General features: G+C 36.9%; 1 protein-coding gene and 1 long non-coding RNA gene across 2 annotated transcripts in view; one reads left to right on the top strand and one right to left on the bottom strand.

Annotated features, from left to right (window-relative positions):
• Positions 1-1,088: 1,088 nt before the first annotated feature.
• Positions 1,089-3,034, top strand: LOC113111050 (uncharacterized). The gene is made up of 3 exons (XR_003293254.1): positions 1,089-1,584; positions 2,154-2,303; positions 2,428-3,034. It is a non-coding gene; the product is annotated as an uncharacterized LOC113111050 (long non-coding RNA).
• Positions 3,035-3,724: 690 nt separating this feature from the next.
• The window catches only part of LOC113120788 (protein EFR3 homolog A-like), a 33,077-nt gene continuing 8,988 nt past the window's right edge, over positions 3,725-27,813 (bottom strand). Inside the window, exons 3-24 of the mRNA XM_026290847.1 lie at positions 26,464-26,540; positions 25,005-25,132; positions 24,725-24,875; positions 22,352-22,473; positions 21,676-21,825; positions 19,433-19,537; positions 15,465-15,543; positions 15,204-15,339; positions 13,608-13,775; positions 13,387-13,501; positions 12,953-13,004; positions 11,863-12,035; positions 10,781-10,856; positions 10,532-10,693; positions 10,277-10,408; positions 10,137-10,204; positions 9,758-9,885; positions 7,689-7,774; positions 7,555-7,603; positions 7,335-7,438; positions 6,429-6,478; positions 3,725-6,344 (exon numbers count right to left, since the gene is read on the bottom strand). Of these exons, the coding sequence (XP_026146632.1) occupies positions 6,239-6,344; positions 6,429-6,478; positions 7,335-7,438; positions 7,555-7,603; positions 7,689-7,774; positions 9,758-9,885; positions 10,137-10,204; positions 10,277-10,408; positions 10,532-10,693; positions 10,781-10,856; positions 11,863-12,035; positions 12,953-13,004; positions 13,387-13,501; positions 13,608-13,775; positions 15,204-15,339; positions 15,465-15,543; positions 19,433-19,537; positions 21,676-21,825; positions 22,352-22,473; positions 24,725-24,875; positions 25,005-25,132; positions 26,464-26,540 (2,417 nt within the window). The 3' untranslated portion in view covers positions 3,725-6,238. The remainder of the gene's footprint in view (positions 6,345-6,428; positions 6,479-7,334; positions 7,439-7,554; positions 7,604-7,688; positions 7,775-9,757; positions 9,886-10,136; positions 10,205-10,276; positions 10,409-10,531; positions 10,694-10,780; positions 10,857-11,862; positions 12,036-12,952; positions 13,005-13,386; positions 13,502-13,607; positions 13,776-15,203; positions 15,340-15,464; positions 15,544-19,432; positions 19,538-21,675; positions 21,826-22,351; positions 22,474-24,724; positions 24,876-25,004; positions 25,133-26,463; positions 26,541-27,813) is intronic.

Genomic DNA, 27,813 nt, shown 5'->3' with positions numbered 1-27,813 from the left:
GCCAGTCCATCCATGTGGATCATTCCAGCGCTGTTCCTTAAACCTGCCGTTCACAGCGGATCACCAAGACCAACAGCTCACACAGCTGCACAACCAACTAAGAACCACAAGACCACATCTGCGGTTCCTCTCAAACCCATCAACACATGGACCACAACATCAGGCCAAGCTGCTGTCGAAACTGCACAACATCCTCAGAAGCCTCCACGTCCCGTTCTGGATCACTCACGGTCATCTGACAGCTCACAGGAATTGGAGAAAATCGGTAACTGTGACAATCCACTTCAGCAACTTTTTTTTATTATTAACTTTAAAAAACAATATGATCTAGCCAAACAGGACATATTTTCCTTTTCACATACTATTTCCATTTTTATTTACATCATACTACGGTTTTCTAACCTTAGTATTAAATTACTGAGAACTGATAAGTGTTTCTAATACAACGATTTTCACAGAAAATTTGACATTGTGCTCTCTTTTGACCAACGTAATCAGTCTATCTGTATTTTTTTCCTCTTTTGGGAAGTCATACATGTGCTATTGTGGATTTTTTCTTTTGCCATTGTATATATATTGTTGTGGTTTCTTTTCACTACTAGTTTATCCATTTATTATGAATGTTTCAAGTTCAAGAACCCTGGATATGCGAAAAGGGTCAAAACTTCATAACCTACTAGTGAAATCAGAGGAAAATGATTGGTTTATGATAACCTTGCTCCTAAAATCTAATTGGTTGATCGGTATAGTAATGTTGTAACAGGATGTTCATCCAAGAACATGTCCTGCTTGGGTAATTTATGTTAAGCTATTCTCCAAACACTCTTGCACATACGTGTCTGTACTCAGGAGAAATCAGTGTGTGTGTGTGTGTTTGTGTGTTTCCCAGGTTCTCACCGGTTCCAGAGAGGGCGGCGCTGCTCTTTGCCTGGTCTTTATTGGAGGCTGCTGGACTGTCAGACCTGCAGCAGCAGCAAAGTGACTCTGAAGGTGAGAAATATACAGAGAAATGGACAAAAACATACATACATAGACTAAATAGCCTACAATCTGAGTGGAATTATTTATTTATTTATTTATTTTTATCTTAAATACATGTCACCTCTGTTTTTCAGCACATCTGCACAAAGCTGAAGCCAGTTGTAGTCCGATTACCTTGTATTCATTCTGCACAAAGCCAAGCTACAATTGCATTACGTTGGTCTGTTAGTCTGACTTAACAAAACTGGCTGCTACAATTTCATTCAGACTAAACTATTTACATGATATTTAAAAAGACAAATGAAAGCTTTAGTGGAGCTGAAATCATATTGGATAATCTATATTGGATAAGTAGCAAATAGACTGAAATGATGAGAGATGCCAGAATCAAAGACGTTCGGTTGCATTAATTTGTGTGTGTGAGTGTGTTTGTAGAATGCAGCACTTATTTCCTCCAGTACAGTGCATCTGGACAGGTGTTGAGGTGTCTGCTCTAGGAGAAATGCTGTACTGTCTGATTGTACGATGTCCACATGAGTATCAACACTACGGCTGCTACTGTGGACAGCAGGGGACAGGAAACCCAGTGGACCAACTGGACCGGTCAGAACACACTAACACACACATCTTCACTAGCTTCAGTTAGGATAAGCTGTCATCAAAAGTTTGGGGTGAGTAAGGTTTTTTTTTTTTTTTTTTATGAATACTTTTATATAGCAAGGATGCATTAAGTTGATCAAAGGTGACTGTAAAGACATTTATACGGTTTCAAAATATTTATATTTTAAATAAATACTTTATATAAATACTTGATTTCTGAACGATCAAGTGACATTGAAGACTGGAGTTATGATGCTGCAAATTCAGCTTTGCATAAATGTGATTTTTAAATTATATTTAAACACAAAATACCTATTTTAAACTGTAATACGTTTAACAATACTTGATCAAATAAATGCAGTTTTGGTTTTATTTATAAAAACCAGCCCCAACCTTTAAATCTATCTTTATGTAGTATTCATAAAAAATAAAATCCAGGATATTAAAGAAACCAATCATTTCTTTTCGAGCATTTAAGCAATCAAATGGTTATTAAGATTATAAAGAAACCCAAAATAAGTTAAGGGTGTACAAGTGGTTGACAGGCTGTGTATAAATACATGCACACACAGATAATTCAATTCGGTGAAGCTCTGGTGTGTCCTGACTGTCCCTGACGTGTCTCTGTGTCGGGTGCTGTTTGGAGCAGCTCAGTGTTCTGGGCTGCAGGAGAAACAGAAAAGTCAACGCTCGCATCAGCTGCCACAAAGGAAACCCCAGATGTATGGCATTACACACACGCATAATGCGCATGTATAACAAAATAATTCAAAAATACAAAAAATGATGAACATTTTCTTTGGAGGTAAATTTTGTGTTAATGATTGTATCATGTATTTGTTGCAGGTTCAGGAAAGAGCGTGTGATCGACTGCAGTGGGTCTGCGATCGTTTCACACTTCAGTCAGTCAGTCACCTCCTCGTTTTCTGGTCCCCAGCCACCATGCCACCACCGTAAGTCTCATTCTTCAGCACAATCAGCCAGTCAGGACTCCAGTGAGGAGAGCAATGAAATGACCACAGCCTGGGCTCAAATGAACACACAAACCATAAAACACACATGTTCAGCCACACACACTTGCACTCAACATAAACCCCACACACAGCAAACCAGAGGAGGACATCAAAGAGGAGGAGCCAGGAAAAGAAAAAGAAGAGGAGGAGGAAGAAAAAGAAATAGAAGAAGATGAGGAAGAAGAATTGGAGCAATAGACTGATGTGGTTCTATAATTTAGATATTTTCAGGGAACTCTCGATGATACTGAGGAATCAGTCAGAAAAGATGACGCACACATTTAATGAAAAGTTGAGCTCAGTCTGACCTGACTCAGTATCCAGCAGTCACACAAGATCATCAAAGATCTGCTGTTCCTTTTCTGCTGGTGTTTGACCTATTAAAAGGCTGTGCTGGATCATAAATTCCAGCAGTTGAATTTTTTTATATTTCGCAGTATTTTTTTTATCTGATGTATCTGATATGAAATAACAAAATAATTTTTTGTTTATGTAGAAATTGGTATTATTCAATTTAGTATTTTTTGTACTTCAGCTTAAACCTTTTTCAATACATTTTCAAGACATAATTTAAATCTAATATTTATATTTTATTTTAGCTTATTTAAAATAGCAAAAATGTTTTTTAAAGTTTTAGTTTAAAGTTAACAAAAAAAAACATCTAGGTGAATCTCATTAAAAATATCATATTCAAGTCATATTTTACAAAAAAAGAAAGAAAAAGAAATTACATAAAGTGAAAGAGACCTGTTTGTAGAAACATTTTTTATGAATGTTCCCCCAATTCTCAGTAGCCTACTGTAACCTAATGCAAAAAGTATAATTTTCAGCACTGTAATGGTAAATAAATTCAACATTATTCAAAGATTATTTAAAAGTGTATTTGTTAAGTATAATTGTAAGTATACATCATGGTACTGATGTATTGAATTAATCTGATTTTACTTTGAAAAGAATCATTGTCTTAGTTTAGTGACTACTTAGTCTGTACTTAAATCTAAGACTAAGTCGGGGAACTTTTTTTTTTTTTGGCACAGACTGATATTTAATTGATGTTTGGTCAACCAACAACTATAACTTTACTGTATTACAGTAATGTTAATTTACAAAAAAACAACAACAGAAACATTAAATACAAAATATTTATTAAGACTTTAAGATCTCGTACATAAAATCCCATTGCACATTAATGTGGCGAACCTTGATATGGCTAATTAACACCTGGAGATTTTATGGTAACTTTTTTACTATCTGTAGCAACACTGCAGTGGTTCATACCATTACACATTTCAAATCTAGCCTGATGCATGAACACATATGCTTGTCCCCTGGACTATCTTCACATGGAAGACCACAAAACCATTTCTGTTCATACTGACACATCACCATCAACCTAACATATTTTTCCCTTCTCTCCCATAAATACAGAAAAAAAAGTTACAGTTATAGATAAAACAGAACTAAAGATAAGTTTCAGACAAACCATGTGATAAATGCTAAAGTACCGTAAAGTTCCGTTGAGGATGAAAAAAAAAACAGATATTGTGAATTACACTAAAAATTATCTTAGCAGTTACAGTAAGACCCTTAACAAGATTTCCCTTCACTGATGTAAAAAAAAAAAGTATCCCTTTGACACGCATACACAGACCACACACACACAAATCTCTAAAGGTGCATTACAGATGATGTTTCAAACAACACATTCCTATTTTATATTACACCAAAAAAATATTGCATTAATCTAGAAATTATTTATGCTTTTATATTTCCACAGAAATAATGTTTCTTATTTCATCACAGCATTAAATAGTTTTTACGCATATTGTTGCAAAGCAACTTCTATTGAAATGCAGCAAGTTACCAAGAGAAATACACAAGGGCCAAAGGTCAACTACTGACTATTTCCAGTCCACCAACATTTTGTCATTGAAGTCCTTCCTTTCACACTTCTGACTTTCTTCAATCAACAAGACAGATCATAATCAAGGCAGTTAATCTGCCATTTTATAGCCATCAATTTATGGAAATTATAGCAGACATGAAATCGATCCTATTGAGCATTTAGAACAAGCTATCTGTGAGGTCTGACCTTTAAATACATTCATTCTTTACCTTCTGTGCATACAAATCCCACAATGCAGTGCAAGTCTCTGGACACAAATAGTTGGACCACTGAAACATTTCACAACCCCCAAAAATGGCAACAGCATTTCATCATCATTACAGAATCCATAATCAGCATACAAATGCGCCCAATTTGTGTTTGCTCACTTGGCGGTCCATCCACATAAACATTCTGAAAACAAAGACAAGGCAATCATTTGACAACATACCAACAGAATCCATGAAAAGCACCTCAGGATCAACCAAAATGTCCTAAATGGTCCCGCACAGACATGTTTCTACCAGCTAAAATCAACTGAAATTGATCACAGCTCTCACCACAGGAAGCTCAAATGATGTGAAACATTTCCAGCAAAAGTATTTCAGCATCTTACAGTCACACTTTTTTTTTTTTTTTTGTCCAAGGTACATGAATGAAGTCACCTGAAAAGCAAAAATGCATTTAAACGTCTTTTTGGCTCTTTAAAAAAAAAAAAAGAACCGCCTGGTTGATGAATGCAGATCATCTTATCACTGATAATACATATATTTTCAGCTCCCGATTTTCTAGCAACTGTTCTGAGGTTTTAATTCAAGAAGGTTTTAGTTCGTGCCCTTTCACTTACTGAGAATTCACTTTCTGATTGGTGACCATGTGTGGCCATAAAGGAAGTGCGTGGGCGGAGCTCTTTGGTGATGAAAAGCAAATGTTTTGGTTTCTCTATACAGTGAAGGCAAAATGCGAGAGCATAGTGATCACTAAGAACTCTGGGTGAACAAAAGCCCCGTTGACATCCACAACATTGAAGTTAAAGGCTAACTGTAGAATAATAAAGACCTAAACTCACAAACGTTTGCACTGAAACATTGGCTAAGCCATGCAAACAGAACACAAATAACACTCTGCATCTATCAGCAATCATTTTATCTAAAAGTATGTGTGTTTGTCAAAAATAGGCTATACTATACTCTGCAATACTATACACTATAATCATTTATATAGGAGAGATTTAAGCGAGACGAAATCTATACTATGTTCAAATTTCTCTGCTGATGATGGCTTAGAAATGAGAGTTAATGAACATAAACTAGCACTTAAGCTAATGCTAGCAATTAAGTTCCCTTAATAAATCCAGAGCCAGTCATTTTCTAAATGACTCCTATAAAGCAACAGATTAAAAGGCTGGGGAATCAAATGTTTAAAAGACTCTGTTTGATTCTTGGAGCTGCCGTTTAGTGCAAGAATCAAACTGAAAACCACACATATATGATTCACATGATTCTATAGAGCTGGTGTATGATTGGACAGCTGGTTGTAAAGCTCTGCGTGCTGGCTGGTGCAGAATGGAGGCATGAACTGCTCGTCCAGTCTTTCTGCTGGACATGAATGTAAGCGACGTTCATATTGAAAGGTGTCTAATGAAGATGAGTGGCTCAGGTGAGTTTGAGGTCATAGGACCAAACAAAGTGTGATTAAGGTCAGCGGTCACATGTCAAGGTTGAGTCTGTGTGATACAGTTAAGGTGAAAGGTCGTGGTTCAGTACACGCAGAGGTCAGGGAACTTCATTTCGTAGACTGGCACAGACTGGTACTGGGCGTGGCCTGACGTCACCGTCACGGTGCCCGATGGGCTCGGGGGAGGGCTGATTAGACAAAACAACCGATCAAATATCAGTTCACACTGAAAAATATTATTATAACAAGTAAATATTCTACTTTCAACATACCGTATGGTGAGTTCAAATATCTGAGCCAAGCGATCGTGCAGCATATTGGCCTGAAAACACACACAGGAAGATCAAATGCTATGTCAAGGGCTCCTAATTATCAAAACATAATTATGCTAAATAAACCAATAATGTGTAATGCCATCATACATCTTAAAAAGAGATCTTTAATCAGGAAAAATCTGAAATTGTTAAAGCAAACCCCCATATTTGTTGCACTTTGACAGGAAATGACAGGTTTATTCAGTGCAGAGTTTGGTAGAGTGCTATGTCTTACAAAAACGAACTGACCTATATCTAAAATTATTATATACTGGCCAATTCAAAACTTTGGCATCATCGGTTTTGAAAGGTTGCATTTATTTGATCATGAATACAGTACAAGTATAATATTGTGAAATAATAAATAGTTAAAAAATAAACATTTCTATTTTAATACATTTTGCAATGTTATTTATTTGTGTGATGGCAAAGCTGAGTTTTCAGCAGTCAATAAATTCAGTCTTCAATGTCAAATGATCCTTCAAATATGCTGATTTGTTGCCCAAGAAACATTTGTATTGTTATACTGCCTAATATTTTTGTGGAAATCTACTGAATATAAAGTATAAAAGAGTATCATTTATTTGTACTAGTATCCATTTCTTTACTATCACCGTTTGATCAATTTAATGCGTCCTTGTTGAATAAAAGTTGTAATTTTTTTTAACAAAAAAATGACCACAAACTTATAGTGCAAACAATAGTGCATGTATTGCCAACCCATGGATTTTTGGGCTAAAACTACAAAAAAAAAAAAAAAAAAAAAAAAAAAAAAAAAAAATTCTGTTATCATATTGGCACATTCTTGGTTTCCCCAGTGTTTTAAAGGTAAACAAGCTGACTGGCAGAACACCCTTGCTGTACCTTGGACTCGCAGTGGGCGGCAATCTCTTCAAACGGAGCCTTCTGGAACTTCTCCATCACCTGCCGTCTCCTCTCCCTCTCCTGTTCCTCCAGACCTGTGGTATCTGAGAGAGATGGAGCGACATCAGACGCTAGCGCACAAAACACATACACACACACACACACACACACACACACACACACACACACACACAAACTGAGCAGACTAATCCACACGTACCAATGGCCTTCTTCAGGGTCTCAAATGTGATCTCCTCTGCAAGCTGAGACTACAGGATAAACACACAAATATCTTCTTTAGTCTAATTCTTCATGAAGAACAAATAAAGCATGTTTAAATTGTGCCCAGTGTACCTGATCAGGCAAGCTGTTGGAAAGGATGTCAACTTGGAGAGAAATAGTGTCGACAAAACTCTTCCTACGGGACAGTCGATCTTCATCTGTGGGACAGAAGTCACTGATATAAATGGTGGAAGCTTTGAGACCTCAGATATTTCTGATCATGCACTGTTTTGATCTGGACAACTAAACCCAGTATTCGCATTTGTGATATATGGGTTCAATTCACCTCTGATTCAAGAAGGGAGGTGAATTTCCCAAAACCACCCAGTGTAATATCACTGACAGCTCATGTTTAATGAACGTAATGTTGAGGCAAAGTGGCAAGAAATCATTATTAAACAGAAGGAAATGCAAATCATACAAACGCAGGCAGCAATCGCAGCAGAACAGGTTTTAAAACAAAAATTCATAAGTAAAAGTGAGAGTTTCAGGGCAAGAGTGCTGACGACACATCAGAAGTAAACTCCATGTAAACATTTCATTTCAGGAAACAAATATATACACTCACATTCCATCAAGGCTGAACAAACTAATGTTTTTCCTATTATGAATAATGAATAAATTAATAAAACGTTAACAGTTTTATATAAAGTAAAAGTACAATTTTTAAATAATATTTAATATATTTAAATATAAAATATATATTTGCAATTCATATTAATTAAAATTGCACAAATTATTTTTAATATTAATAATAATATCTATTTATCGAATCAGCACTGGAATCTGTGACCAAATTTGTATGTAAAATAAAAGTGAGGTCCAAAAATTCCAATAAAATGTCAAATGACGCTTCATCAGCCCTCTCCCTTTGACCCAAGCTACTGAACTATGAGCTCAAAGCGGTGTGTGTTTTCTCTTTAACCTACCAGTAAAACCGTCCAGACGACAGCAGCGTACAAAACACCAAACAGGACCAGTTTATCTCATTACACAATATACTGTACCTGCTGCATATTTCATCCCAATGCAGACATTTATTTAACAACACATTTAGGAGCTACAGGAATTCTGTCACGGCTGCTACAGAGGAGAGAAAGTCTACATTTGTAAGAAACTAAATACATATTTGTGCTATTCTCTAAACTTTCTATTCACACACACAGACAGGTGACCTCACTAACTCACTGATGGTACCTCTGGATGTCTGCCTGCATCTGTGCAGAATCTTTCCTACCGTGTAAAGGACTACAGTGCAAACACACAGACAGACAGAAGGCAACAGCAAATGAATAGGGTGAATTCATATGTGACAAGAAAAGATCTTCAAGAAGTAAGTATTAGCAGTAAAACTACTATTTTAGAGAGGACTTGGTGATTCATTTTAGCACCAGTTCTTGGCTGGAATACACTACATGACAGATTTTAAGACATCATACACTTGCCGACTTTGTAAGTGGATACAGAGAAAAACTGGGCATAACACACGAAAAAAACTGACGATCTAACACTACAAGACTTTTAAGACTTTTAAACTAATACAGAAACTTGTTTGGTTTCTAGGATATGCATGATAAATGAAAACTATCTGTATTAAAATCAGCTCAAAATATCAAACGTCATATACTCTGACTGGATGGAATCAAATTTGTCACTTCTTCCCAAAATCTGCAGGCTGGCTATGACTTTCAGCTACTAGACACAGAGATGGCAGATCAGGCCACACATATGGGCAAAAGATGTGTAGTGTACTGCAGATTTAAGTAAGTTTAAGTGCTTAAAGACAGCACAAAATAGCATTAACAACCATTTTATTTTTATAATGTGGCATATTTTCATCTGAAATGAAATATTCAATGAGAAAAAAACAGGACAAGAATTTATTTTCCCCACTTTGATATGATTGGACAGGGAAATGCTATAGTATTAATTAATAGAATAATTGCCTAAGCAGCAAAAAAAGTCATTTCATAGACAGAAAACGATTTAATATTTGTATTTTTTTAAAAGTTACAAAAAATGTAATGTCAGTGTAGGGTTAATTAGCAGCTTTTAATGTTGCTGCTTAAGATTTAATCTTTAATATTAAATTAAATCAGATAATTTTGGATTTTTTTTGTACAGCACAGAATAGTGTTTACCTGTAACCTGCGGTATGTACGGTATGGCCAGTCTCTCTACGTTATATCCAGGTACAGACAGAGCTTCTGCCAGATCAGCTGTCTGAAAATACAAACCAACGTCGTCCCGGTCTAAAGAGTCTGGGAACCTGATGCACACACACAAACATACAGATACACACAAGGAAAGACACCTGGAATGAGTTAAGGCATTGTTATTATACATAAATAAAATCAACAGATTCAAGCTATGGCTAAAAATTAAAAGGTTAAAAAAAGGGTTGCATTTAAAATAAAGGCTAAAGTAAAATCAAGAATCACAAAATTATAATGAACAGCTTAAAACAAATTGATTACTGACTTTCTTCTTAAGTACAAACACATTCACAGAAATACTCACACACACTTCTCTCTGAAGACCTGTTCTGGCAGAAGGTGCGGAGCATCTAGATTTCTCATCTCGATCACCTGACAGGAAGAAAAGGAGTTACAGGATGTTGTATATACACGTGTATGCCATAAGCATGTGCGCACACTTACCTTGCTGACGTGTTGGCAGAAAGGGGGATTTGCAATCATCTGACTGAGGAAGTTGAGGTATGCGGCGACCAGTGCCATGATTCCACAGCGAATAAACATTGGCATGTTCTCCTCATTGGCCAGTGCCATATCCTTCAGCCAAACAAAACAGAGATTAGCATAACAAATAGGAAATCTTGGACAAAATGCTTCTCCTAAGTCTCTTTGGATTCAAGCGTCTGCTAAATGAAGAAATGTCAGGGTAGGTGAGCATACCTGCAGGGCAATGGACAGGCGCATGAGATCAATCACCACCTCCTCATTGGCCAGTTCAATAGTGATCAATGCCAGAGCTGTGAAAAGCAACTCAAAATTCTTCTGCACATTATCTTCCTCCTTACAGCCCAAATAGATGTGTCTGTATAGCTGCTGCCCGTGCTGTAGGGAGAGAGATGAACAGTTTAAGGGCTGCAGCTCCATGTGTGTGTGGTTGTGACGCCTGTGTGTGTTTATGAAGTCCTGTACCTTTTTCATGAAGACCACATCCTGTTTGGAGATTTTTTCTCTCTTGATCTTCAGAGCGGCTACATTAGGAATAATCCTGCACACAAACACAAAGGAAATTGTTCAGTAAGCGTTTCTTGAGGCAGATGCATCAGAACACACATTCTCACCTAAAACTGATGACACCAGAGTTATGTTATTATTGTTAACTAGGGCTGCACGATGTGTCGTTTAAGCATTGATATCGCGATGTACGAATCCACGATAGTCACATCGCAGGACGTGCGATGTAAGCTGTGGTAGTTGATCCTTTATTCATTAACTGTACGGGTCAGCTGTTTATCATTTGCATGTGTTTTTAAGTCCTGTCAGTTTAACAGGGCAGAGAGAGAGAGCGCGAGAGAGAGAGAGAGAGAGAGAGTGCACGTGAGAGAGCAAGAGAAAGTGAAAGATTGAGAGAGAGCGCGCGAGAGAGAGAGAGAGAAAGAGAGAGCGAGCGAGCGACCCCCGGCCACACATTCACCGTCTTCAAACAACAGGAGCGCTATTAATAAATACTATACCAGTATATCAATAATAAAAAATAATCAAGTCAAATTAAATCTTTTAATTGTGATTGATCTCATAATTCTTTCAAGGAGTAGTTCACGCAAAAATAGTGAAATGCAGTATATAGCACTATAGTGATACAGATTAAATTCATGATACATTTATGTATACATTTATATATATAAAAGAAAGACAACATACGGATTTTTAAAACAACATTGAGTAAATAAAATGTTCATGTTAAAAAAAAGATTTTCAACATACAAAGAATGCAAAAAAGAAGGTAAACAGCCCATCTGGGTTTGATGTATAAATAACGATTAATACTCATAAACGCAAACAGGAAACATGACACTTGTGCAGCAGCTCCTTTAATTAGGTTTTACAAATCCCACAGAACATAATGAAAGAGTTATATGTCAAATCGAATAAATGCATTTACAGCATTAAAAACAGTGTTAAACCTTTTAATTAATTGCATGTGTGAAGGCATGGTCTTTTGACAGTCCTAGTTTTCACACATTCACTTTAGGGTGTTAAGTGTGCATTCATACCGGATCCCTCTGAGTTTGGCTCTGTTGTCATGCCGATCAATGATGTTGTGCAGAATCTCCAAGACGAGCTGCCGGAGTTCACTGTCTTCCATCAAAGAGATGGAGCATAACGGCTCCAGAAACGACACGGGCAGGCCAGCACACATCGTTTTACACTTAAACCCTGACGTAACCTACACACACACACAAACACACAGAAAGAATCCATCCGTTATGAACAGCACCACAACTATAGTACATTGTCACACTAGTAACTCTAGAAACACTGTTGTGCACGTGGAACTGGCCAGCAGTGGGAGAAGGAGAGCAAAAGCTTTAACAATTGTACATCTCAACCTGCGGCCCATTTCCTTGTTTATTTGAACATGTAAATAAAATTTTTATATATATATATATATATATATATATATATATATATATATATATATATATATATATACACACACACACACACACACACACACACACACACACACACACACACACACACACACACACACACACACACAGACATAAATAAAATTAAAATTAAAATAACAGCCAAATTAAGTCATGTACTTCTCAGCACAATCTTTCCATATTATTGAAAATAATTCAAATTAGAAAATTTGAGAACAGAAATTTTCTGTCTGTTGCTGGGCAACAGCACCTGAAAAGTTGCCCTGTCTGAAACCAGCCATAAACCAGACTAAAGAAAAAAAGAAAAAAAAAAAGAATAATGACACAAAGCACCACAGGCAGCTGTATTCTAATGTTATGATCTGTGCAGTCTGATGTCTAGGAACCTTCAGAAACTCCCTCCAGGAGAGAGTGGAAGGTTTTTACTAACAAGCTCAGAGAGAGAATATAAATCTCACAGAAGTCACTTTCAAACTGAGCAGCTTTCTGTAAGTCAATGAGTCAAATTTGTTTGACTGAGTGAACCTGATGTAAATTTTGCATGTTTACAGACTGCGTGGAATCCTATTGAAATGAACGCATTTTGCTGGCAAAAATTCAGTGAGCAAGGACAAATGTGATCACACCTTTAGTTTCACTTCATCATCACTACCTTAAACACACACACACACGCAAGAGAAAAGAGGTTTACCATAATGAGAGAACTTAACAGCATTGCCTGGATTCTCTTAGTGCCCTGATGCCTGTAAAAGAAAGAGCAGATAATTCAAAATCTTTGATTTTGAGTTTCAGAGATTATTATATTAGACTAAAACTATGGCATAAAGAAAACATCTAAATTATTTATTTCTTTTTTTCCAGTTATTCAAGATAAGTAACTAATAATGCAGTACAGTACAGAACAAAAAAAGGAATAGTACAAATAAAAACAGCTAAACAAAGAGACAAATGAAATAAACAGTCCCTAAAGTTTTTTCTAAACTCACTGAAGTCGCACTTTTGACATCCTGAAGTTATTTGCATGTTGCATATGTGCATGTGTCAGTGTAAAATGCATCCTTACACTTTCTCCAAACACTACAACTGCCATGACGAATGTAGAATCACACACACACACTGTCTTACCCGATCTTGACTGTATCCAGCGTGTGACATGGCGTGCCGTAAACAGGAACTTTCCCCATAATGAACATCATCACTTCAGCTCTCTGATAGTCAGGAAGATTTCCTCCAAAGAAACCTAGACACACACACACACACACACAGATCCATTTTATTGAATTCTCAGTATTCAGTATTTGGACATAACAAGAGGTCAGATTTTAGTGAGCATGTCAAGCTGTCACCGATGGTTTGGATGATGGCGTTCTGGACGATCCGCTCCTCGCTCTCTTTGGTGCGGGTGGAGGAATGGCTGCTCGCGGAGTTCCTGCGGGATCCGTCGCCCAGCTCAAAATCCACACTCATACGCAGATGCTTTAGCAGGGTGTTAAACACCTCCAGGACTGTGGGACCTGAGAATAAGCACACAAAGTAATTATGCTGAATTGTGCAGATTTTCCTTCAAAATCAGCTCAGAAGATGCTTAAAACATCTAAATTCTGATTGGAGCTACCTAATAAGCACTAGTTGATATTAAAGTGATAGTTCTATTAACATTTTGTCATCATTTACTCACCCTCATTTTGTTCCAAACCTGTATTTTCTTTCTTCAGCTGAACACAAAAAAATATATATTGGTAATTTTTCCATAGTATGGAAACAAATATTATGGAAGTCAATGGCTACCATCAACTATTTGGTTACCAACATTTGTCAAAATATCTTCTTTTGTGTTCAACATAATAAATAAACTCATACAGGTTTGGAACATCATGAGGGTGAGTAAATGGTGAACTATTCCTTTAAAAACCAAAAAAAAAAAAACATCAGACCATGTGACCTAAACTAGATGCAGGAGCTAAAGAGCATTGCTAGGGGGCGCTGTAGTTTCTCTACACAGCAAACCCTCAAAACCTTCAGGCAATTGTCAAACAGACATTAAGTAATCAATACGCCATAAAAACCACATGACGGACACTAATGAGTGCTTTAGTTCACCATACACACACCCAATTTAGTGACCGCCTGAAGGTTTTGACTGGGTGCCGGCTGTGTTAGTTAACATACCCAACCACAGATTGGGTGGTAAAGAGACAGGACTGAGAAACGTGTAAACATTGTTTTGATTGTGTGCAATATGACCTGTGAGAGAAAAAAATAACAGATTTCAGGAAAGAGATATGGAATAAAGAAGAAGACTATAAAGAATGAACATCAGAAGAGATGATAAAATGAGGAAATGCAGTTTGTTATTTTCGGCATCTACACACAAGCAAAAGAACAAACAGAATGACATTGAAAAAAAGAAAGGAATGAACAATGATTTTAGTATGAGAATAAAACAGCAACAAGTAGACTTTTACATTTGAACTGCACACTGCCGTTCAAACGGTGCATTAAACTGATTAAAAGTGACAGTAAATACATTTTTAATGTCACAAAAAAGAAATCCTGAAAAAAATGTATCACGGTTTCCACAGAAATAAGAATAAGAACAATTGTTCTCCACATTGATAATAATTAAAAAAAGATTCTTAAAAAAATGATGTTACTTCAAAGCCAGAATGTGAATATCTACATGATACGCAAGTTCACAATTTGTGTGAGTTTCTGGGATTTGTTTAGCTGTTTTAAGTCTTAATTACCACTCGTGAGACAAAAACATCTCTCCACATAAAGCCACACAATTTGAACTATCATCTATGTCTGTTGCACAAACCGTACAGGACGAGTTACGTGCCAAAGTTTCATTCTTAGGGTTAATGGTTCGTAAATCTCACACAAAGTATGAGCAGTAATAACCATGATGCTTGTCTTAGATGATCAGTACTCAGTCTTACCGATGGAGCCCTTGGCTGCGATTGCAACCGTCTCCAGCAGCACCTGAACGATACCTGCCCTCACACGTGGGGTGTCCTTACTGTGGGTGTCAAGGTGAGACAACACTTGCTGGATCACATGGTGAGAATGCTGGGCCTGAAACACACACACACTTCATTACACATGCTGTAGAAGTGAATTTTCTCTCCATTATCATTAAATGCTGCAATGGTCACACAGGATTAACACAAAGGGATGAAGTGAGAATCTGGTAGCTTTACCTGTATTGAGTACATGATTATCCTGAAACAGGAAACAGCAAAATCATTTGGGTCCCATAGATGATGGTTGTCTAAATGCCTGCAAGAAAATAAATTTGTTTATAATGACCTCTTATAAGACAACATACAGTATTTACTGACAGTTCATGGATAGACATGTATGAGATGTCTTCCCTTTCTCTGTGTTTATCAAATATTTAGGATTATTTGATAATGTTTTCAAACCACCAATACTTCACTAGTATTGATTACATGATTATCCATATACACCAAGATGGTTCACTCATATTATTAAGAATGGGAGAGAGTGCCACAAATGGTTGTCAGTGTCAAGAAATGTGGGTTTGAGACTGCAACCGGGAATATATATGCTTTAAATGCTATTTGAGCATAAGAAACAAAATTGATGAGTCAGTTAATGGCTGATTTTATAGCATATGCATGAAAACGGTCATATTTAATATGATAAATTTACCTTTAAAATAAATAATAAAAAATTCGAAACCCATTTTACGTTAGTAATCTTTGCCCTCCACAAGGCTCATGTGCAACCAGGCGATCACATTCACAGTCTGTGATTTTTATACAGGTGTTGGAGTCAATTCTGGCAGCGCTGTCTGTTACGTCAGACACGCTGCTTCAACTCAACAGCAGCTGTGATGCGGAAAACTTGAGCAATCCTTCACCACACCACAAATCCTGTTTCCACACCTTTATCTCTCCTCTAGACTCTCGCAGTCTGATCTAACTCTAAAACCTCGGTGCCACCATCGTCTCCCTTCCTGCGGTCACCATGGTAACGTCAATCTGATCTCACCCCCCGTCCGATGCAAGCTATATTTAGAATGCCTGAATCCCCCTCGACCCAAAAAAAAAGCTCCCGCACTCTGTCTGTCTCCCCGAACACCAGCTTTATGTGTTATTATCAGAGGTACAGATGTCTGGCCTGGAGCTCAATGTTCCCTCAACAAAACCTCACACAAGTTTAATAAATACAGAGCGCACCGTGCACAGTTTAATTAGGAGAGAGCGAGAGAAAGAGTGAGACGGAGAGATGTGATGGAGACGGTGAGGTGGTGTGACAGAGAAAGAGACGCCTTTGAGAGCCCCTTGGCGCTTTGATATTCTCTTTTTTACAAACGTCTCACTCAGCACTAATTGGCCAATGACTGAGATGAGCCAAAACGGTCTCATTAATGAGCCCCGTGAGTGTCCACACACACACACACACACGGAGCATACGGCTGCATGTGTCTGAATTGTGTGCTAATAAGCTGCAGATGGAGACCAGGTCAGTGCAGTCAGACAGAGAGCTTCTCATTTACACACAACGCAAAGTCAAAGCAGCTCATCTTCAACTCTGAATCTACAGATTCACCTTCAGCTAACATTAAAATTCAGACAGACATTCAAATATAAAGACCTACAGTACAGAGCATTTATTCTTTAACTTAAATAATAGAAATGATCATATCTTTGTAATATTACAGGTTAACAAAATGTTTTCTATTCGAATACATTTTGAAATATAATTGATCCCGGCGATGGTAAAACTGAATTTTTAACAGCCATTACTCCAGTCTTTAGTGTCACATGATCTTTTCAGAAATTATTCTAAATGATTCCGAATGGTGATGTATACAAAAATTTGAATAAATACAATTTTTCACATTCAAAACGGTGTATTTCAAATACTTAAATCCCATTTCAGGGCATTATAAACATATTTATTTCATGAAATTCTGTGTCATAATGATATAGTCATCTTTAAACCATTGTCTTGCTTATAAAATGGCCAGGAAATGACTTTGATGTTCCTCTAGACTTGCCTGGATGTGCGCAGCATGAATTATGAGAACATTAGCGCTAATGGTGGAAAGAAAACAGCTCTAATAAGATGAGATATTCAAGTAATAAGCCACGAGAGGACAGGCTATGGAGCCTTACTATAGTTAAGAGGTGTTAAACAGGACAGGAAACGAGTACTGAATACGACAATTCTCCTGCAGAATTCTTTTGATAAAGAGATCTTTTAGTTTGTAATACAATAGTTGTACCTTTAATATTTAATACTGCTAAACTAATTCCAGACGCATGAGAATATTCAATACTGCATTCACTGTGCACTGTCTACTCACGTAATATACACTCAAAGATGGGTTTTTGCTGCTTGCCCAATTTAATTAAAACAAGTTAAATGCAATTCTTGCACATTTTATAATGCATGCAATTAATTTAAATTTGTAAAATGAAAGTCTGCTTAATCCATTTGCACTGAGGTGAATAATTTTCACTCGTATAACAATGGAAAATGATGTGAGTGTTTTTAATCTAATATCATCTGTCCATGTAGTCTACATAATGTAGCACTCTGCTAAATTAAAATATTTTGTAAATAAAGGCAGAAATTATGAAATACTTTTTTTCTTTTTTTTTGAAGATGTGAAATCAGACAGAAAAAAAGATGAATGTCAATATTCAGTGTCAGTATGACTGGAAAGTCACTAGGCTGCAGAGTCGGTGTGCAATCAGAGACAAATATTTGCATCTGTAACCCATTTAACACATAAATCAAGCACAAAACAGCTGGAATCAGATCAAAACAATTCCTTTAACACAAAACAGAGCCATCTGGGTGCTGCTTGCATTTTTTGCATGATGTTTGTGTTGAGACTGGAATGAATGAATCCCGTCATGCCCTCAGTGTGAGAGGAAGCAGATGAGTGGCTGACAGCAGCAGCGTCTGGACACCTGAGCTCACAGGATAACACCGGGCTGTGTTTGTCTGAAAACATCTGCGTGTCTCAAAGTGCTCTGGCACCCTTCAAATACGAGTACGTGCTGCATATTTGAGACTACAGCTCATCAAGATCATACAACACCTGATATACTGTATATATGAACATGTTATCATTGTATTGTCTGCTTTCAGTTTTCTCTTGCAATCTCTGCTCACAATCAGCCCTGAAAAGCAATTAATGGAATCTAACATCCTTGAAAAGCTAAAAAAGTCACACATATTTTGCCTGCACATTTGCATGTGTGTTACAGGGTTACATGAAATATCACAGATTTAAAATGGTGCAATACCAATATTTAGCAGATATTTGTACCTGACTTTAACGTGCAGGTATTTAGGCAGTTCAGGCAGTGAGTTGTGAAGGATAAAAGCTCATGTTTAAGAGTGAATAATGCCACAGTGCATGATTGCAGATTCAAGTGCATTATGTAATTTATATTAATTTACCAAAACTACATTAAAACAGTTAGGGCAGATAAAAGCTTTGGTGTGAAGATTGTATAAAATGCGCTTGTGTAAAATGCGCAATTGTATAAAGGCGCCAATTAATCATAAATGGTATGGTCAATGATTGTGCACATCCAAAACTGTTTCAGCCTAAATTAATTTTCAGCCAAATCAAAGCACATCACCGTGAATCTCATGAAACTGTATGGAGTTTCCATAGCAACAGAAAAAGAGAAGTAAAAAAATCTTTCAACTGTAATAGCAATGTCACAAATCTCCCGGTCCAGATGTGTGCATTTTAAAAATTAAAAAATTTTGAGTCATGGTACCCTGATCATGTGTCACTTCCGAGTCCAAACGCTCTATCAGATGCCACAAGAAAATAACAAGTGGTGCTAATCGACACTCACAATGTGATGTAATACCACTTAAAAATTATACACTTAACTTTTATCTCCATACCAAAATAACAGAAAGCCAGACAGTGATTTATCTTTTATAAATCATTAAAATATTTGTGTCTGGGATGCGGTGAGCACAGAGACTCTAGTGTACACCGTGAAATGCTATTCTTAAATGAAACAAGTAAAAGCTTGGACCTGGAATCAGCATTCCTTACATCATAGTGAGTGGACCACTACTGTTACTATAGTGACAATTCAAACAATAGCATTGTATAATGGTGCCTACAGCACACTGTAGCCATGGCAATGGTACTTACACCAGTACAGGGTGCACGGCGTTGTTCATGTTGCCATAAGCAGCGCGGCCCAGCAACTCTCGAAAGCAACTCTCCGCCAGTGAAGCCGGATTTTCCTCTCCAGACCTGAGAGAAAAACACATAAGTGTGAGTGCAATGTACTAAACTGTTGTTTACAGTGTGTGGTTTCACATTCTGCATTCTGATGTCAAACACACACATAAGTGTACTAAATGATGCATTAAGACCTTTTAAGAAAAAAACCCAGCCACCTCTTTCTCTTTCTCTCTTTCTCTCCTCACTCACACACACACACACACACGCACACACACACACACACACACACACACACACACACACACACACACACACACACACACACACACACACACACACACAAACACGTACTCTTTGTCCCTTTGGCTCAATGACAGCCAATTGAAAGCAATTAACAGAATCTGACGACCTTGAAAAGCTGGAAGAAGGAAAAAAACACAACTATGTGCACACACAACAGCTGTTTCTATGTGTGTATGAGTTTTCTGTTGCCAATAGTAGTCACATATTCAATCTAATCAGAGTGCTGTGAATTAAAGCACCTCAACCACAAGCAGTGGCTATGTTTTCTAAAGGAATACTTGCATACTGCTTAACCTCACTGTGTATATACTGTATAAAGTATATTTCCTGCTACAATACACTGTAAACAATAAACAATAAACTGTCACTAAAACAAATTCCTCGTATATGTGTTAACATACCTGTCAATAAAGCTCATTCTGATTCTGATTCATTCTTACTCTGATAAAAAGTATGCGATATGTTTTAAACTGAATGCGGTCACATTACTTTACTGCATTGCTGTTTACAGGACTGTTCACACCAAGGCTGAAAACTATAATGATTGAGGGCTGCACAATTACCCTAAATAAAACCAAAATTGTCACATGGCATAGTGCGATTATTAAATGAATTACAAATAAATAAATATATGTGCTGCATGTTTCAGAGTGAAGTGCAGCACTGTGTTCTTTCACACGCAAGCTGCTCATGATCCAGTGTTTTCACTATTTCTTAGTAGCTCAGTCTGAAATATTACAATAGTAATAGGTGTATGTGTATATATATATTTTTTTTTTTTTTTTTTTTTTACAATTATATTGATCACACGTTGCGCCAAATTGTGCAGACCTACAAAAAAGCAAAGTAAACATTAATTTTGTTTTTTTAATCAGGGGAATTTTTTTGGGGGGTGGTTTCACACTACAGCAATTCCAATAATAACACCGGAACAATATGACTGGAATCCTTTTTAGAATGATTTTTTTTTCAGCTAACAACCAAACAGGAACCCATCAAATTATACTTTATGCAGAAATTATAAATAAGGAGTCAGTAAAAGTTTATCTTGTCAAATCATGGTTAATAGTTAATATTCACATTAGAGAGTAGCTAGGACAAGTTCAGTGAAACACAGGACAGAGCACTCAGAGCAGTATGCACTAGTTATATACTGCACATTTTAGCTAATGTAGTAAGTCTGTTAATTCTATGAACACAGCATTTGCATACTGTGTAAGTTATCCAACAAAAATAGTCCCAATAGTAAAGTAGATCATGCAATTTCTGAATATACTCATTATAACTGCAGCTTGAAAGTAATTGCGGTAAATAATTAATTGAATTAAACATTTCCAAAATAGCATTTTAATACATTCAGAGTGATAAGCTTTCGGATGAGAAAAGCATCTGCTGTGACATTAGCAGGTCAGATGTCATTGCCAACCAGCTTACACACATCAATCAAACACACGCCCAGGTTTGTGTTTGCAACCTTAATCACTGATCAATACACCTGATCGAATTCCAGCTCCTGATTATAGGGCAGAGGGGTGTGAGCGATGTTTCCGTACTCAAAAAACACAAACAGGCAATTAAACTGAAATATTCTGTGCACGCAGGGACCGTTATCTGAGAAACACTCACGTTTTTTTCTCGCACAGACAAAAACAACCTTAAAGGAATCAGATATCCTTGATTGCCCTCTATATGTGGACCTCCAAAGCTCACTTATCGAGAAAATCTTCCTTCCTGCCTCTCCATGTGTTTGGCAGTGTTTTTATTCAGTGCATGGTACCGAACAAAAAAACATCAACAACAAATCAATCAGCAAATATCACCTTGAGCATGAAAAATTAAATGCTTTTGCCTTCAAGTATGTGTGTGTGTGTGTGTGTGTGTGTTTGTGTGTGTGTGTACTGTACCTCTCGGAGTCCTCGTTATCTTGCATGTTGAAGAGCATGGAGGGGATGAGTTTTTCCATGTGTTGAGGTTCCCAGATGATTGCCTGAAGTTCATCATTCACAGTCTTTCTGACGACACCCTGGAGACCCTTAATGCCTGCTACACGGATCCTACAGCAACAACATGTTAAATACACTAACTAAATATACAATAAATAAATGCACTCATTAGTGTCAATTATAGTGGCCAACTTATAGTGGTCCCAAAAGTATGTAGTTCATTGCTAACACAACATCAAATCAATTAGCAGTTAGAAACAAATGATGCTAGAATTTTCTCAGAAATGACTTCAGATTTCACGTATAGGGCTTAGTGGACAAAAAACTTTGCTGTATAAACAAACTGTTATTTTTATAATAAATATATTATTTAATTTTAAAATATCTGTTTTTTATTTTAACTTATTTAAACATTTTCGACAGCCATTTCTGCAGTGTCACATGATCCTTCAGAAACCATTCTAATATGCTCAAGTAACATTTCTTATTATTATTATATTTTGATCCGCTGTGTTTGCTTAATATTTTTGTGGAAACCATGATTTCAGGAAATTGAATTCAATTCATTATATCTTATTTTAATTATTATTGACAGTTAACATGAAATAACCATAAACACATATTAATACACACACACCTGTCGCGAGTTTCGGGGTCATCGTGTGTGGAGTGACACATGGCACTGAACTGAGAGACGAAAAAGTCATATCTGCGATGGTATGATGGCGTATCCTCCTCAATGTTTGCAAACTTCACAAACTACAAGGAATCAAACACACGCCCATGAAGATTATGTCAGAAAAGCACACAGCCACACCCAATCTTCTCTCACACAATAACAGATCCAAAAGCACTCCCAAGCAAAGGTGTGAAGGCGATATTCCCCTCCCATGATGTGCAGAGGAAGTTACTGATATCAGCCAGAGAAGTGTGACATCTCATTAGATGAGCAAGAGTGTGTGTTCAAGTGCATACAGCATGTGTGAATCACTGCCTGTTTGAATTAAACAATTTAAAGGGTACATATTTGACATTTGTAGCATTTTATTTCACTGAAGTCCTCTAAAAACTAGCCATAACTCAGTTTCAGGTGACCTTTCCCACCCGTTGTCTGACACTTCAGAATTAAACATGCATTAAACAACCTCTGTTTCCACTGGCTTCAGTTTGGTAAGTTTCTTAATATTAAACAATGTGGGCAATCCTATGTTAAATACACTCATACAGTCAATATACCATGATGATTTCTGAGTGACCTGCTTTTGCAGGATATTAAATCATATCTTGTGCCAGTTTACGCAGCTTGACTGAGAAATTCATTTTCTGCCTTTAATAGATGATGCAATGTTTAAAATACCCAAACAATTCAATGCAGAAGAATTTCAGCAATGCTTTGGAACCACTGGGAACAAATTTAAGAAAACAAGATGAGCAATAATACAGCAGAGAGTGAGTCAAGAGAGAGAAAGAGAGAGAGTGCATGATAGAATAAAAGGGAAAAAAAGCATAAATGTGACCAATCACGGAAAGTAGGGACACAAGTCGGTTCTGGGGCATTTTAAGTTATTTACATATTCTGAAAGTGTAGTCTCCAAGCTTTCCAACGATGTGTAACACATGGAAATCTGATAATATTTGGAGAAGTTGTGGCCATTTGAAGGTAGGCACTCAAAAAAGCTCAAAAAGCAGGAAATAGCCTCTGAAGATTTGCAGTTCTCACTGCTGCGAGTGACAATGGGGCTCATTTACATCTCATATAATATGAGATATCTAATATTATATATATAATATTAGATAAGCCATACCCCCTGCATAGCAACGACAGACACAACGGGAAAAATCGGGCCGCATACTATTAATAATAAAGGAGAATGTGCATTGTAAATGTCAGTAATTTATCTTTTTTGACTTTCATTAAAATGATTAAGAGGCTAAAATATGTGAGTTTTATCTTTTTATAAAAATCTTTAATCTTTAAAATGTGGCCATCATTTTAATGTTATTATTTAATGTTTATGTAAACAAAAAGTACATATTGATGCTAATTTTATTTGTTATTTGCTGGTTTTCTACATAAAACTTGGTGAATTGATTTCATTGTGTAGCATTAGGACTTTTTTAACAGGATTCTGTCATAACCGATGAGCTAGCTAATAACAATAGGTAGATATGGGAAGGTCTAAACATGGACTAAACATGAGATAACGTGTGTTCTTAGAATGAACACAAAACTACAAACTTTGATGTTTATGGAAACTCACCCCATAAGAAACAGAAAAGTATTCTTGCAGATCCGAAGTTTGCACTGTGCGTCTGTTTGCCTCTAAATGTTACGGATTTTCCCCATTTCTCTGTCTTTATCCCCATCAAATGTTACTATCGATATAGCCTCTGATATCTTACGGTCCAACTCGTCTGACGTAAGTCCAATACATTCTTCCTCGTCGTCATCTTCGCTCAGTTGTAGATTAGGGATATTATACAGTCTTATTATGCCGCTTTCATCTTCGCTCAGATCGTCTTCAGAATCAGTGAGCGCTTGTTCGCTACAGCCGGCCAGAGCGCTGCATACTAAGTAGCCACGCTTCCCTCGGAGGGCGGGGGCAATAACAAAAGAAACAAAAGCCGGCTTATCCAGTATGGAAATACAGACAGACAATGAAACGCCCCTACTGCGTGCTAGAATCTCCGACATACTAGCTGATTTCAACCTCAAAATGTACGCTTTTAAATATACCAATACTGCTATCTCAAACACGGAGAGGCTTCTTTGTGATATCAACAGATTCTGCAAAAAAACAAAAATCACCAATTTTGAAAAAAAAAAAAACTTTCAAGCTTCTTTCTTATTTTGCTTTAAAGTTGTGCTGCCGACCTGTGTCACTGGTTTCTGTGACGGGTTACAAATGGCAGAATAACAGTCAAAGCCATTTCTCATCTTTCACCTGAATCTCCTGCAGAAATTTTGGAGTGCATTTGCTGGTTTGTTCAGTCAAACACTCAAACTTACGGAGTTGGTTCCCAGCACTTGTAAATCGGGTTCTCCGGATTCCAGCAGTTTGGCCACCATGTGTAAGAAGCTCTCCACAAACGGCTTGATACTCTGGGAATGACACGCCATCAACAACTGATCCAACGCTTCCATCGCGATTACCACGTACCTGTTCACACACACACACACAAATACCAGTAAAAATTAAAGTGTAATCAAATAAAAAAACAATAAAATAGTAATAAATAAAATAAATAATAATTTTAAAAAATGTAATCCCGTATTGAATTTTTCTTACCCGTAGCGATGGCGTACCACATCTCTGCTGAGGCGTTCGGCCAGGTACGCACCGATGCGGTCCAGCTTCTCTGGTGCTGACACTGCATAAAAAGTCAGCTTTTCCATGTCAGATTTCACCAGTCCATCCTGAGGAATAAAAAAAAAGAACAATATACTGAAAATACTACTAGAATTTGACTAGAACTTTACAAGAAAACGTGTCTCTTTACCAGAAATCGCCACTTTCTGCAATAATCTTGGAATATTAGGTGTCTGTGCTGTAGATGCATCATTGTATTTTTTACCAGTTAAAGAAAATCTACTACTATTGTTTATAATGGTTCAAATAATCCTCAAATTCTGAGTAGGTTTTATAAAAAAATAATCTTATTCTGGACTACTTTTGTTTGAAATCGTACAAGAGATATCTTAGATATAACATTTATTTAGATTTTAATTAAATGTATTTTATTAGTTTTTTTTTAAATATATATATTTACAGTTTACAGTGAATGTTTCTACAGAATTTAAAAAGTGTTATTCAACAGAAAGCCTCATATGTATAAAAAAAATCACTTTTATCCAGAATCCCTTAAGAGAAATAAACTCCTGAAGCTCTCAAAGTGCTAATTAACTTAACATGAGTTTAACATACAGTACATAACATGCCTGTAGGGAATCTGTCTCTCTCTCTCTGGTGGAAACAGTCACACCATCCCATAGGAATATTACTCACACTCCGCCTTCAGAGAAAACAATCGTGTGTGTGTGTGTGTGTGTGTGTGTGAGAGTCACTCTAATCAACAGAGCTAAATATTAATGTGATGAATATGGAGTAGCTGCAAGGTTAAAAGCCTCCCCAGATTGTGTGTGTGTGTGTGTTGTTGTGGTATATCACATTCTCAAAAACTGCTGAACTGGTCAAAGGTCAAAATTAAAGCATTAATAATATATATTCATAATAACAGTGGCAAGATATTTTTCTCCAACAATATAATTAATAATGAACAGATGCTAGTCAACTGCGCTTTAAATTTAGATAGATAGACCAAGCAGCTTCTCTCTTATTATGCCCGGCATTTACATCAGCTGTTTTCTGAGGACAGGAAGAGCCAATCAGAATATATTTTGATCACAGCACTTGAACTTGAATGTGTCTGAATCCCAGTGCGTGAACTCTGATATGCAGATGGTATTTAAAGAAGCATTTATTTAAAGCATCTTTCCAAGGAATTATGTAAATGAACTAGACTTGTTGACTGCAGAATCGCACTGTTCTAAAGGAACACTCTATTTTTGAAAATTCTTTAAAAAAAAGAAAAAAAAAGAAAAATCATAATATAGAACACACATACTAAATTTTTATTTATTTATTTATTTACATTTTTTATTATAGAATGATATAATGCATAGATACAAGTTCTAATGTAATATTCCTGAAAATCCTTGCATTTCCATCTATTCCAGGGATATATTACCTTGGGGTCCTCTGGGAAAATGTTGTCCACTAGACGTTTGTAGCGTGGCCTCAGAGGACCACAACATCCACACACACCTGTGAAAAAAAGAATTGTTAGACATACTAAAGATGCACTTTTTTTGCATTCAAAACAACTTTGTTTTCTGTTCAGTCTGCATGAACACAAGTGATTGTAATGAGGTTGAATATGTGCATTTAATGAAATAAACAGATCTAAGGTACCACCCTTACTTCTGTCTGAATGGTTTTGTAAATGTTTTTTTTTTCTATCTTAACATGCACTAGACTGATGTCTTTGACTGTTGTGGGTTTTTAAAGCACCTCCTTTTATAGCATCACTTTTTGAGACAGTTTACGTTAAAAGAAGTTCAGCTTTTACAAATGTGCCTCATGACACCTGCTTTCTGCTGCATTTCTTTGCACTGTGTCGAACAGTTTCTGAAAGCAAGAATGGCCCTAATGAGATGGGACAGATATGCAACATAAGCAGTCTGACACATAGATTCAGACTTCACCCACTCGAGCCAATAAGAACATCAGAATCTACATATGCATGTTATTAAAATGAGCTGTCAGGATGTAATGTGTAAGTGCACTCACTGATGAAAGGCACAATGCAAACTACTGTGTGTGTCATTGTGCGTGAAGCCACACGGTTAGAAGAGCTGATTAATTATTTAAAAAAGTCAAAGAAGAAATCTGAGAGCACAAGAGCAGCCAGTACTCACACAAACACACGCACACTCGTCATATTCAACACAAACACACTGCTCTGACAGCCCTTCACCAGCTAGAGATGAAATTGTTCATTCATCCATTCCAACATGGATAATGAATCTGGATTGCATGTGCATGCACATGTATATGCCTTGTGTGTGTGTGTGTGTGTTTGCAGGGGCTGTAAAGTGAGATGTGGAAAAGGAGCCACCATTATCAGCTCAAACACCCGATCCAACTTCAGAAAGATGGAAAAAGCGAGAGATGCTGTGAGGGAGAGAAATAAATAGAATAGCAAGAGAGCGGGTGAGCGAGCCGAACGTTACTGCAAAGTGACAAATGCATCAACAATCTTACTAACAAAGGGTGTGCAACAGGTTTGTATTAATCACCATGATCGCACACAAACATACACACATAGATACCAAGTCTGCTAAGGAAAGATCTCCTCTCCCAGGTGTGTCTGTATCTGAAGGTCCCGTCAGCTTCCGAGAGCGGCACCTGCCTGTACCTCCTCATTATAACCTCTGACCTTTGTTAACTCCTTTAGACCCCCGGAACCTCAAACCTAGTCCGAACTGTGACCTTTCAGCCTAATGCTTCAACCCTGCTCTGAGACTCAGACACCGAA

Source organism: Carassius auratus, chromosome 2 (assembly GCF_003368295.1).
Source record: "Carassius auratus strain Wakin chromosome 2, ASM336829v1, whole genome shotgun sequence".
Taxonomy (NCBI): Eukaryota; Metazoa; Chordata; class Actinopteri; order Cypriniformes; family Cyprinidae; genus Carassius; species Carassius auratus.
Note: the sequence above shows the minus strand (reverse complement) of the source record. Positions and strands in the feature narration are given on the sequence as shown.